At 40.1% G+C, this 14,373-nt stretch overlaps 1 protein-coding gene across 1 annotated transcript in view; it reads right to left on the bottom strand.

Annotated features, from left to right (window-relative positions):
* Positions 1 to 774: 774 nt before the first annotated feature.
* CHN2 (chimerin 2) overlaps positions 775 to 14,373 on the bottom strand; it is a 158,284-nt gene continuing 144,685 nt past the window's right edge. Inside the window, exons 10-13 of the mRNA XM_063153720.1 lie at positions 13,461 to 13,538; positions 7,146 to 7,283; positions 6,190 to 6,295; positions 775 to 2,640 (exon numbers count right to left, since the gene is read on the bottom strand). Coding sequence (XP_063009790.1) covers positions 2,469 to 2,640; positions 6,190 to 6,295; positions 7,146 to 7,283; positions 13,461 to 13,538 — 494 coding nt within the window. The 3' untranslated portion in view covers positions 775 to 2,468. The remainder of the gene's footprint in view (positions 2,641 to 6,189; positions 6,296 to 7,145; positions 7,284 to 13,460; positions 13,539 to 14,373) is intronic.

The raw sequence follows: 14,373 nt of genomic DNA, 5'->3' as shown, positions 1-14,373 counted from the left end.
TTCCTCAGATGATGAATCTGAAATGGTCTGACCTCACTGTGCCACTCGACCCCAGGTGCAGCAGTGATGGGCACAGCAAGTGCGACAGGAGATGAAGCAGGCGCAGCACAAGGTGGCACTAATGAGGTGTGGAGGGGACAGGGGCCGTGTACCTCCGTGCTCAGCGTGCCCCGAGGATGCTGGACATCGGCTGATCAGTTAGCCAAGTGAAAGGTGAGCAATTTCGTAGATATTTGTTTTTAAAATGCAGAATCATATTCATCCCTCTGTCCAACAGATTAGAAACTGCTCTCCAGACACTGAGCATGGGTGCTTTTAGGCACACTGCCTTGTACTGTCATCAAATCCTTAAGATGGGACATGTGTTGGAGATTCCCGGCAGTGAGACAAGCTAAAGATGCCTGTGTTCTACCTTTAAAAAAACAGCTCATAATGCACCTGGCCAGAAAAACCATTGTTAGTCAAATGTCTGTGTTCAAGAGTGTGGAAAAATACTCTGATGACATTGATTCTCAGATATTGATGAAAGTGATGTTGAGATTCATTGCCTGTTTGAAGTTTTGCGTAGAGGTGGTTCGGGGTGGTCTCTGAAAATAAATGTGTGCATGTGCTTGGCTGTGGTGGTATGGGCAACCTGGTGCCAATCTGAAACTGTGACCTGCAGTAAAACTGTTCAAATTTTTGAGCAGGAAAGTTTCCAGCAATGTCAGAATGGTAATTAGCAATTGATTTTTGTTTGGCAGCTTGCCGTGTAGTCAGTGACAGACACCAGAACTCTTTTAACACATTTAATGGGATTTTTCCTTCCATTTACACTATCATAAATTACAAAGCATATTTCACTTCACAAAATAAAACCATTTCCAGATCATTTTTATGACAGTATTAAGTAGTACATAACCTACAACAAATAGTCCTGCACAAGGCAGGAGGATCTATGGAAGTATTGGGAACTCAGACTATTTAGCACCTGCTCTGCAATCTGGGTTAATCTATCTAGCCCTTAGTTATTTCTCTAGAAGACAACAAATTTACAGTCATACCCTCTACCTCTCTTCATTATCATAGTTACACATATTTTTCAATTTGAATAGAAACATGTGCTCCCTGAAATAATTCAGGAAACTGCATCACTGAGTTACCAAGCATATGATACAAATGATCAAGATGAGGGAGTATTAGAATTTTTTTGTACTGAAAATTGAGTTTGGTAGTAAAGTATGTTGATTTTCTACGCTTGCAGAAACATTTAATGCTGAGAAACAGTTTTAACATTAGGAATAAGTTGCAGTTAGACTACGAACTCTGTAGGTCAATGTTTGTGAGGGGAGAAAAATATTAAAATTTGGTAATAATTAAATTTACCAGCTCCCACATATCCTACACATTCTGTCTTTCTTTCTTTCTTTTTTTTTTTTTTTTCCTAACAAACCATCAGGAAACACATTCAAGATAAATACCTACAATTTTAGCAGATTCACTGTACATTTATAAATAGAGAAACATGACAAAACATAAGTCAATTTTTACAGAAAAACCAAATCCTTCATCATTCACCCAAAAAAGTGCCGACTTTCAACAAGGCCAGAAAATATCCAGTGTCCCAGCATCACGCAACTTATATATTACTGTAATCCAAGAAAAATCTGGCATGTGAAACTGATACTACCACCAGGACTTTGAAAACAATTCTCAAGACCTTATCTTACATGGGAGAAAAAATAAAAAAAGAGAATATACTGTATGTTTTGGGAAATAGCAAATGGCTGGAAGTGTACAATCCTAGGGTGCTAGTGCCTAAATGCAAAGAAATCTAAGGAAAACTGAAATATGCACAAGAAATGTATTCTCCTTTAAAACACTTGCAATGGAAGAGGTATGTCAGGATAATACTGCATTAGTGGCAATTGTTTTCAATATATCATAGCAAAAATGCAGGAAATAATTACGTGAAAATAATCAATGCACCGCATTGATGTATAGTTTGCTAAAATAAAATGCCATTCTTTCAGCTAGGTAAAGTAAAAATATCTTTATAATATAGGTTCTGTTTCACAATTGACATATATAATTACGTCTCATGAAGAAGGAAAGGTATAGGCATATACAAGTAACACTGATTAAGTACCTTTTTGCTTCTCTAGCCATATTAAAATACGTTTTGTGTTTCTTAATAAGTTAACAATAAAATTGTTTGAAACTTTTCAAAACAAATATACATCTGAGGCAAGGCAAAAGATACAAGGTAAGAGGATTTTTTCTGACCTTCTTTTTCCCTTCTACAAAGAGGCATATGTCTATGAGACATAGGCTTTCCCTAAACATTTTGGCATCCATCTGCAACTTTGCAGAAATTGAAGTGCAGTCAAGGAACTCTTCCTTTCTGTTTAAAAAAATTTAAAGAAATGTTGTTTTTACTTCAGACTAATTATCTTAAAACAAATGGCTTTGAAGATATGCCTCTCTGACTAGAAGAGAACATCTTCATTTTCTATTAAAATCTGCACAATTAACTTCTGGTACCGCATGTCATTCAGTGTAGCAAGGGTACTGTCCTCTGGAGGTCTCATTAAAGTAGGTCCAAACACTATTCCCAGGTTTTCAGCATTCATAAAATTCTCCTTTTCATGCAAGGTAACCCTAAAATAGAAAAAAAAAAAGTAATTAGTTGCTCACTTCCCAGAAAAAAAGAATATCTACATCTTTGTCTGTAGTCTTGCTTCACATCAAGCACTGGTGCGTAGACATTTTTTCTAGATATAATAACTGTTTCACAGTTCTATATTATTACTTTTCCACAACAAGTACAATGCAGCTATGGTAGGACTGAGATTTTTACTGCCTTTAAACACCTCTCATGGGCCTCTTCAGTGATTTTTCCATGTGGCTGTCTGTTAGGGTGTAAGAATTAGTGGCAATTGCTTTTTTAAAGGCATAAATATGATTTAAATGATGATGTATGGAGCAGTTCTCTATGCTACAGTAACTGCAGTTCTCTGGCAGGCTGTGCTTGGTGTGTATCACACAGGGGGTGAAGGTGTGCTCCACAAATGCAGGCACGGATTTTCCTTGGACTACTGATGCTCCCAGACATGACTCCAGCCTGCAGGAACCTTCACATGGATATTCTGCCTTGCTAGCTGCCCCAGGCCAACCAGGAGCTGAGTGATTCCAGCTCATTGTTACACTTCAGGAGTAGGCTGAATCCTGCACCTGCCTGGAGAGGTGGCTTAAATCGGGCTGCTATAAATGCCACCTATCCTTGACAGAGAACAGAGGCACTTCGGGCAAGAGCCCCGGTTGTTTTGTTTGCTGACATAGGTCATATAATGTAAATACAAGAATAGATGGACTGCTTGTGGCTGAAGCAAAGAAAGTCCACCAAGGATTGGCCAAGGTGCAGAGAAGACAGCCCTGTCTGGAAAATCAGTCAGGCCTGCTGGAAAATGCAAGGTGTTCTCAAGGTGTCCCTCCAGGTAGCAGCACTGGTTCACATCAGTGTTGTCCTATTTGAGTGGCACATTGAGTTCAGTCCTGAGAGCGCTCTTGCACTGTGGTGTGGCACAGCCACAGTCCCTTGATCCATCACAGTCCTTGATCAGTCGTGGGCCAGACATTTCCTGTGAGAAGTGCAGCCTGGATAAGGTTTCACATCTCCTTCATACAACTGCTCTGCCAGGGTGAAGCATATCTAGTTTTGGAGACAGCTCTCCTGGCAACAGCTGAGGCCTTCCCTAGCCATGGCAATTCCCAGCTGGATTCACTCGTGCCATCACAGGAGCACAAAGTGGCTGAAACATATGACTCGGTTGTGCTTCTACTGTCATCTCTCTGCAAAGAATGGCTCTGTCACAGGAAAATGCTGTTGCTCTTTGCTTTCAGGACAGCAATCCAGTAGTGCCCCTACTCACAGATACATCCTCATCTTCTAGCACATATATTAGCTTTGCTTTGCAAGGAGCAAAGACAAAGCAAGGCTGGGAAGCTGAAGCCACCTCTTCACCTCGAAGCTGAAGCAAGTGTCTGTCTGACACTCTGCTTTCCCTCTGTGCATGCGTGCAGCACAGATGTTCAACAGCTGTGCAAAGCTACACAGGTCTTACTAGCAGCTCTGTTCAGGAGTGTGGGGCTTGCTGCACAGCTGGGGTGAACACAGAGAAGATTCAGAGCTTGACTGCAATGTCAGTGTGGATGGAGTTGTCTGTATTTCACCACAGGGGGGACTGCTCATGCTATTGCATTTCCTTCAATTTTGTGCAAAAAGTTATCAGAAAGGTAATTAATTGACCTACAAACTCTTTTTGTTGTTGTTGCTGATGTTGTCCTCTGCTGGCTTTTCCTGTTGTTTTAACAACAACTGGAGTTTCTTTTCAACTGAGAATGAGCAGTGGTGTAATGCTGTGACCCAGCAGTCCATACATAGACTCCCTTACACTGGTGCCTGTTTTATCCATGCAGGAGGAGTCCTAGGGGATTGAAACTGGAACTCTGTGTTTAATCTACAGAACAGCATAGTCTGAACCTTAATGATTCTTTCCTTTCACATTCAAATCTCTCCCAACAGAGTCTCCATAGGAACTGACATGCACTTGATTTCCATGCAGACACCAAAAGCTACAATTTGGGAATGCAGAGAAAACTCATTGCATGACTTGCAGATATTTGGGAGAGGAAGCCTAATCAGCATTTCAGACTCTTCCTGCCTGATCAGTAGTTCAGCTCAACAGCTGAACCAAAGCCTGGACTGCAGTTCATGAGAAGCAGGAAGGTAAAAATTTGCTGCCAGGATATGAAAGTACTGATTCTGTGTGCAGGTCACTTTTCTACAGCCTTCACAGGCCTTCTTAAAAGCTAATGTGAGTCACCATCAGTTGTCCATGCATATGTACTGACAAGAGTGGGTATTTACACATCTCATTTCTGCAGAGTCCAAAGAAGCTCCTGCATGCCCAGGTAATGTCCCATCAAGGGGAAAAATTACTCAATTGTAATGACCTGAGCTGATTCAAAATGAGGAAAAGTCTCTGCATAATGAGAACTTGATAGAGCATGAAATTCACTTCACAGAAGTTCTCTGATGCAGCTTTATATGAATTTAGGTCTTTTGAGGTTGGCATTAATAGTGCAGAATAGTGCAGATGAAGCCCAGAGAGTACTCCACATTTACAGCTGTGTTGCAAGTAGTGGAACAACTAAGAAGAGATCAGTGATTTTTCTGAATAAAAGGTCAGTAGCTTTTTTCCTCCCTTATCCCTTCTTCTGTTGTTTCCAAGTAGCAAAATTTAACCAGAGACAAGAAATAACTTGGGCAATATAGCCATAAATGAAGGCCTGCTTTGAGATGACAGCACCAGTCTGTACTCAGCTTCAGTTTTTAAAAACTTACAAAGAAGACCTCTTGAGGCATGTAAATACCCAAAGCAGCACAGTAGAGTTATCATGATTTTGAGAAACAATTTTGCTTGAAATGAGTGGAAGTGATGGACCCTCTTTGGAGCAGTCCTTAATTTTTCTAGGTACCTAGCTGAAAACTTGCTAAACTTGGAGGTACACTCCTAAGTGTGTTAAAAAATTAAATTTAGGCACTTTTGAAAATTCTGTATGCCTTATGAAGCTTTATGAAGCCCCTCATGGATGTCTTATGTATGCCTAAAGAAGCTTTGGAAAGCAAATGAGGCAGAACAGGTTCAAAACCAAGAGAGATATAACTGGGACCTGTTACTTTTACTAGTCATATAAAAATAGGCCCTGCTTGGTTCTTGGCTTCCTGTGATGTGAGGAAACAACTCATAAGAGAAAGCTCTTTCCTTTTAGGGTTATTGTTCAGGAAGACAAAACAGGAGGTAAGGGGAGGCAGAAGCAAAGCATGGTCAAGTGCTGCCTCACAGCAGCACATCTCTGGAGCACCTACCCCTGGGTATTTTTCAGATATTATCTGCCTTAGAGAAACGTGACAAATGTCAATAACTCTCGAAAGGTTTGAAATAATATGCCAGCAAAAGGATCTATGCTACATAAATGCACAGCTTATATGCACTTATACAAACAGCTTGTCTGCTTATCTGTAACATTATTGGTTTAGAGGCAGTGCCTTAATGGAAGCTTTATTAGGACTTTCTGTAATATTTCTTTTCAAAGCAGAAAATTGTTAAGCTCTTCAAAAATTACCCTGCATGTCAATTAACTCACTTTTTGAGATGAATCATTAGGTATCTAAGTGTCTCGTAGTGAGCAGCAGGGAGTAACATCAACACTTCATGTATTGCTTCTAGTCGTTCATCAGGATTGCAGATTTCTGTAAAAACACCAAACAGGATTAATGTTAATAGGTCTTTCCATGTGTACACAGCAATAAATCAGGAAGATAACTTATTATTATGGAATCATTTACAAGCCATTGACTGTGCTTGCAGGGATAAATATTGCACTCATAAATGTGATGCTTATCAGCAATTTCTGCATCCTCAAAAAGAAAAAAAAAAAGGTTTTAAAAAGAAATCAGCAACAAAGACCTCCAGGAGTTATCTCCATGGTCTGTAGTTCTATCTACAGCTCTGTCTAGATACAGTACCTGAGCTTTGTTAAGTGCTTCATAATACTATTCTGCCCAGAACTGCCTATTTAAATATGTTACAAAAGATTACTTTCATAAGCCTTCAAAACTAGATCAAGTGTAGATGTATGACTTTAGGAGACTATGCTTGACTATGTAGGTTTAGCTAGAGACTGAAATGGCATGGAATTACCTCAGGATTTCTCAATGTATTTAAATATGTAGGTATCAATGATACCTACATATACTGAGCATCGGTGCTCATTTAGAACTGTTTGGCAATCTTTCTAAAAATTTGAGCAGGATTTACACTATTCTTTTATCTTGACATACAAAAAGACACTGAAAGCACACTTTCTGATACTAGTCAGTTATTTTGATACCATACATTTGCTTTTGTTTTTTTAACCTGCATGACATCCCATCTGATGAACAATCAGGCAAAAGCTTCATGTGAATAAAGGACATGGCAGAGAAGGAATGAAGACAGTGCCCATTTCCCCAGTTTTTTTCTGTCCTTTCCTTTAACCTGGACAGCTTTACGGATGGGAAATATAAATAGAGGTTGGTACAAATGCCAAGCAATACTTACTTGCTGCCTCTATGAACTTGGAATAGGTGTCATAGGTGATCACAGGAATTGGTAAGTCTCTGAAATATAGCTTCAGTGCTCCAGCAATGATGTTTATGTCTGGATAAATACTGGCAGAAATATCAGCCTTGTCACCATCTAGAAAAAGAGGAAGAAATCTGTTTAAAAGCACCCAAATTTTGATGGAAGCAAGGCTAGTCTTCTAAGTCAGATTTATTGTGTGCAACCTGACAAGAGAATCAACCTGAAAGTGCTTGGAAGGCTTAAATGAGAATATATTGCTACCAAGTTTACAGTATATCAATGAGGAATGGTAGTTTCTTTGTGTTTTAGTAAACAATTTATTTGCTCACATCTTTTGGAGGGGGTGGTGATTACAGCATCCATATCTGCAGTGCACCACCTCAAACATACTGTTTTAATGCTGGATGAAAAAACATGCTAATAACATATTTCTTGCATTTAGCCCATTTATTCACTGAAACGAAGCTATTAATAATTTATTCTGACATAATGTTTTCCATCTGCATAGGAATATGCACTATATTTTCATCCCTATTTGGAGAAAGAGAGGCATAGAGAAATAACAGAAATTTGCAATGACCCTCAGGAGACCAGTGGGAAAAATCAAGAAACATCCAAATCTTGCATGTCTTGTACCAACATTTCCATAGTGATTAGCTGAAACGAAAGCTGCCTTATTTTCTGCTATTTTCTAATGTCTTAATACATGACTTATTTATTTATGGCAAAGATCTGAATTCAAATAGGCATGCTAAGGAATTTAGCTATACAATTATTCTGAAATGTGCTTCACAGGTTTTTAATTAATATGGATACTTGTAATGGATGAAATGCTAAACAGATGAATCTAAAAAGGCATACATTTTGTTTGCCACAATGTAACAGTCAGAACTCTAGGAAAGAGCACTTTTAAACACATGAGCTTAAAATTTACAGGTGTTGTTGGGAAGTCCTGGCTTGCAATGAGTGAAGTTACAAAAAGCAGCAGCAATAGAGGAGCACTATAATTTTTCAAGTTCAAATGACTACCTCTGCTCTGTATTACCAAGTGCCCTCATAATTTTTTCTCCATATCAAGAAATTCTGCCATCCTCCCTTCCTGGGACCTCATTATCTTGGTGGTCTTCCAGTAGAAAGATGGTTAAGTAGGGGATGTAACTGTCTGGATTTAACCCCCAGCTTTGCCTCAGGTTTCTTGGAGCTCAGTTATAACTGTAGTCCCTGTTTCCCACCCTTCAGCTAAGGACACGAGGCTTCCCTCAGGGCAGGTGGAGCAGGTGAGGATTACATGGTGAGCGTGGTGATGCACGGTTCTGCCTGCTCGTGCAGCAGAGAGGGGTTTGCTGTGTCTGCCAGGAGGTGCAGGCACAAGCTTGGGCTGCTGCCACCAAGGTGCTGACATGTTGTAAAGCCATTGCCTTGCTTGGCTCACAGTGACAGGGCCTGTGGACATGCCCTGATGCAGACAGATGAGTGGGGGTGCTTGATACCAAGATGGAGATAAAGGCTCTCACAGCACAGTAAAAGAGTTTATATTGATTGCAGACATTTTATACAAACCTATGGCATCAATCTTGTCGGGATACATCCTGTCCAATGTATGCACATAATTCTCATTAAGACTCATAGCACTACATGTTCTCATCAAGAGGAGATTATATGCTTAAGTGTTTAAAACAAACAGCCTTTCTTGATGCAGCTGAGCAGTCTGAATACATCCATCAGCATTTAATTTAATACAGCATCAATAAGCCCTAGGAGGATGTTTGCACTGCCCCAATCTTTTGTTTAATCCACACATTCCAGGCACGGTAGCATCAGTCTTGTAAAGCTTTGTGTGGAGAGCTCCATTTAATTGATGGACACTGAGCACTCAAAATGCTCCACTGAAAACAGATACCTCCAAGGAGCCAGCAGCTGCATCAGAACAGATATAGCAAAGCACGAGCTTACATCTATTATCCAGGTCACCAGTATACTAAATGGAAGTGTTATTTATTTAGTACTTTTACAAAGCAGCCCAGCAAGCTTCCTTAGAGGGGCACTTCAGCTCGAGGTACTTCAAAGCACAATGTATTTCAAACACACCTCTTATTTACATATGTGCTTACTGTAGGAAAAATGATGAATTCCTGAGTCAAAGATTTTACTCTTCTCTTCAGAGACAAATACAAATGCATTGGAAATGCACTGAACTTTATTTTAAAGTGAGCCCAGCAATACATCTGTTATAATATACCCTGCACATTTTTTGGCAGATATGTAGGGATTCTTGTGTGTATGCATATATGAACTACATGTGGTTTACATGGTACCTTCTGCATTACCACAATAATTTTTTCACTCTTCAATGCAGGAATTCTTTTGGATTGTAGCTGATATTTTCAGTAAAATTGCAGCATCCATTTAATAATGTAGTTTTGTTTTTATATATTTTGGATTACAAACACGTAGTGAATTTCAGCTTTACAAACCTAATTCTACCCAAACCCCATAATTTTTCTTTCTTTGTTAGTTTGACTCTCAATGTATCTTGCTGTATTATGTTGAAATTTGAATATCTCAAGAAAAAGAAAGTTTTTATTCTTTTTCTTAAAGGTTTCAGCTGATTTTGGATCCCATAGAAATTATCGGTAGTTCATTACAGAATGAAATAGAATAAGTATTACATTCTTAAAACCTCACCCGTGCCCTCTGAATACTGAATTAGGTTTTATTTAAGTTCCTTTCTCCTAAGTGTTTTTTTTTTTTTTATTGCACAGCCTTTACCATGCTAGCATGTTTCTTTTAGTTTTTTCTTGGCATTTGACAGGTTTTCAGCTACACTGGCAAAAGAGTATGATTTAGGATGCCTCTAAGTGCTCATGTAATATTTAACAGCATAATATTTTTAGCCAGTGTATTGTACCAGCCAGTTGTACAAACAAGTGGGGGGACAGAATGTGGTGGTGACAATGGCAGCTCTGTGGACAAAACGCACAATGGGTGTTCTCTGGATGCCACAACGCCACAGCTCAACAATGCTGACAGAGAGCAACTGTCATTCTACAGCACCAACATTCACCAGATTAAATAAATCCACATTATTCCCCTCCTTCTCATTACAAAAATCACTAAAATGGAACATTGTAAAAGCCTCAGAGAGCCCAATGCTAATTTACAGTAGGGGTATTTACACTGCTCGGGCCTTGGAAGGCAGTTTAAATCAGATGAGGACCAACTTCACCCCTTTTAAAAACCAACTGTCACAGCTACATTTGGCTCAAGTAGTGTTATGTAGAATGCCATTCTCTTCCAGAGATGGGAAGTTTTTTCTGCTCTTGCTGTAACTCTTTGGAAGCACCAAGTGAGTGGCTCTTTGTCAGGGCAGAATTAGTCAGAGGGAGAGCTGGCTGCTCTTCATGGCACCCCTTCAGCTGCACATGAGATCAGCAGGAGAGGTCCCCCACAGCCAAGTCAGCTCCCATGCCTCATCCTGCTGTGTCCTGCTGTCCTCTGGCCCCTGTGGCTTGATGAGGAGCTTGGGACCAGAACACTTGATGGCATTATTTGAAGGGTGCATCCTGTGCATTCATATGGAAGGACTCCTTGCCTGTCTGTTTTCAAACCCTTTTACTCAACGCTGTATTTCTGGAGATGTGAAAGTGTCCTGGAATTTTATCCAGGTGCCTGGGGACTGACCCAGAAATGATGGGCAGGGAGGCACCTCTGGAATGCTGAAGTGCAGTGTTCTGCTACCACAGACACCTTCTCATAAACCCTACAACTTCCATTTACAAAACTAGCTAATGTTTTTTATCCCTGCTCTTATTAGAAGGTTGTTTGAAAGCCTTGCTTTCAGAAGGTTAAAAAATGGTCCTTAAATTGTTAAATGAAATTTATTCCTGGACAGTGTACATCCTCCAGTAGTGTGCCAAGACTGTCAATTAAAGAGTTCTCTTTTCTGGTTCATATCCCTGCTCTCAGCATCTCCTTTGACTGTCTCCCCCCCCTGCCCCCCAAGGTAATTTCCTGTAATTTACTTTTTTTTCCCCAAGTTTCTTTTCTGTAGTGAATGTGGAAATATGAATTCTGTAAAACCCTCACAGACAGGTGGCATCCCTGTCTCTTAAGGATCTGACAGGGAAACAAGCCCTGAGCTCTCAGGTTGGAAGTGTCTTGCCAATTCAAACTTCTGCCAGGTGACAGCCATCTTCAAGCTGCACAGCCCACAAGTGAGAACATGAAAACCCCTATTTTGTTTTTCCTTAAATCCTTTCCTGTAAAAACTCTCAACTCTTCCTGATTTTCCACCCCAGTTCAGGGAAAAACATGTTCAAAACAGGAAAGTGTTGAAAGTTGTCAGCTTCTGGTCCCTCAATACTCTAGTTCTCTAGGTCATATCATGATCCTGTTCTTCATTCTCCTGCTTTTATTCATGCTTTTTTATTTATAGCAACACTCTTTCCTTTCTTAGCCCTTTCCCCTCATGAAACTGTTAAAAAAAATGAAGACACAGATTTTGGTCTATTTCTGCCCATTGGCCTTCCCCACAGCCTTTGTATACAAACTCTGTTCTTGCTTTCTCTGCTTTCCTCTTTATTCATGCTTTTTTTTTCCTTTGGAAATCCAATACTGCTAGACACCTTCCTGTTTCTAGGTGCTGCCTGTCTTTTTAAATCACACTCCCTTGCTGTGGGTCTAATCCAAGTGTGCACTGCCATCAACTATGCTAGGAGTATACTTAATAAATAGGCAATAAACTGAAGTGGCTCCAGTGGTTCAAAGCATTTGCAAAGGAACTGCAGCAATGTTGAAGTCAGACATAAATTTAAATCTGCTTGCTTCCAGCTTTTCCCTCTACAACCTGTGCCTCTCCTTCTGCGTTTCATCCAGGTTGTTACACTTAGATGAGAATTAACACACAGAAAAAAGAGTTTGCCAGGCCAGATCTACCTGCAGGGAGCAGAATGGCACCTATGAGGACTGTGAGCCTCCTGGGATCATTGCTTCATGTGGCACATCTGGAACACTATCTGGCCATGACAGCAGTCATACCACTGTGCATCTCTCTGGCCCAAAGAATGGCTGACCTATATGTGTGTGTATGCATATGTTCACAGCATCCAACATATTTACTAGTTTGTATTATTTTTTAAAGGATATTTCAGGATTAAAACAGCCAGTTTAGAAATTCCTGGCTGGACTTTCTTTATGGAGATGTCTGCATAACAAACTGCCTCCAAACAAGAAATGCTGAGGCACAGCAAGTGTTAAGATGTGCCTCCCATAGACCTTGCTGGACTGTAACCTCCCCTGGAGCCCCCCATCTCCTGCCCATGGGCTCCCAGGGCCCTCAATCCCTGTCTGAGTGACATCACAGCTGTCCCCAGCTGCACCTTGCTGGTGTGGGGCCATCCACCCTCCTGGTCACTCCCCTGACCCACAGGCTGACTCTCTGGCTTGGCCTGGACCTGCCTCGTACCCATGGACTTGTGATCACAGGGCTGTGTCTGACCCTATTCCCTACCTTGGCAGAGGAAATACCTGAAAAAGTTAGGTAGGAAGGAAACCACTATTTATGAGAAATGAGAAGAATACTCATGTAACTTCTCAAATGTACTTGCAAAGGTATTTTCTATTAATGGAGGCCCTACCCTGTTGCTCACTTACATACACACTTAAAGTTAATCCTGTGTGCAAAGACTGTGTGCACAACCAGAACCAACATAATCAGCTCAATCAATTAGAAGGGCTATGAGGATGGTAATCAGGCAGAGTTTTAATTGTTAGTTTTTCAATATGCTGTACAACTGATCTCCTCACTGCCCCTCTCACCTGTTGTTCAGATGCAATCATGTGCACAGTGGTGCAGTGCTTTCTACAAGGCTGCATGCAGAAGGACTTCCCAATTGGAGTTCCTGATCCTTAAACTCATAAATAGATTATTGTATTGTAAAGTGCTGAGTCTATTAAAGACAGGACTAACAACTTTCCCTGGTACCACTTATGCTCACACTTAAACTAGGTCCCTAGTCCGTGCTGCTGGGTTTAGCAATCATCCAACCCCCCACTTAAGCTTCTACACACCAATATCTCACGTTTAATTATTCCTTCCAAATATCAAACATAATTTCTTCTTATGAAAAGGACTACAGATCACTTTAAAGTCAGAAAAGACAGGTTACTTTCTGTTCTTCTGCTTTTATGTCTGTTTCATTACCATGGTACATATATAAACCCTGAAAGATCTGAAATGTCCTAGAACTGAAAGCTTAGATTAAAACTGTACAAGATTAAGAAATGGTGTACCTCGATCAAAGGCCATTTTCACATCTTCAATGTGCTCAGTGAAGCCTGAAACTCTGTAGAGGCCCTCGGACTTTAAACCTGAAACAAAAAGTTCTTGTTAACTTAGCTTCAGTAACCAACAGGTATTTAGGCCTAAGAACAATAAAGCAAGAACAGCAGACCTACTAAGCACAGCAAAATGTTATTTGTAATGTGAAACTCCAGAGCAGTTAAGGAAAGAGCAAGATGATGTAATTTTTTTTTTTTTAAGATTAAAGTATTTTAGAATTTATACTTTCTGATTTTGTTAGGTACATGGTTGATTTGATTGTGTTAGAGAAAAATACTGCAATTTGCTAATGGTGAGGCATGTGATGTTATTACGATTTATTCATTTTATGTAGGAGATTTTCCTGGATTTGGCTACAATTAATAAAGCTTTAGAGGTCTCCCTTCCTTTTACCAGTTGCCTAATGACAAATAGCAACACAAGTAAAAGACTGCCTTTCTCTATGAGCACATTTCATTCCTGTTCTGCTGTCAGCTTTTACATATACACAGCTGATAGATGTGATGGATGCAGTCCTTCCCCATACCAGTACATCCCTTCTACAGTTCTTTCACCACAAGAGATCTGCTCACTTGCACAACTGCTCCACACCAACATGAAATGCAGGGCAGCTCAGCAGAGCAAGCCGAGTTACACACCCGTTATTCATTTCAATCCACAAATCCCTAATTGTAACTATGCACTGTGCTAACCTACTTATAAGTTCCAATATTCTTTGTCTTCTTAAGAACAAAATCAGAATCTTTCATAGTTCTATGGCAATTAAGGAAAGAAATATAAAGATGTTGAAAAAAAGGAGAGCAGGCAGAAGATTTTATCTCAATCAATAAATGTACAAGTAAGTGATTAGATCTCAAATGCAAT

The sequence above is a fragment of the Melospiza melodia genome, chromosome 1 (assembly GCF_035770615.1).
Source record: "Melospiza melodia melodia isolate bMelMel2 chromosome 1, bMelMel2.pri, whole genome shotgun sequence".
Classification (NCBI taxonomy): Eukaryota; Metazoa; Chordata; class Aves; order Passeriformes; family Passerellidae; genus Melospiza; species Melospiza melodia.
The sequence above is the reverse complement of the archived record's forward strand: the minus strand, read 5'-3'. Positions and strand labels throughout refer to the sequence as shown.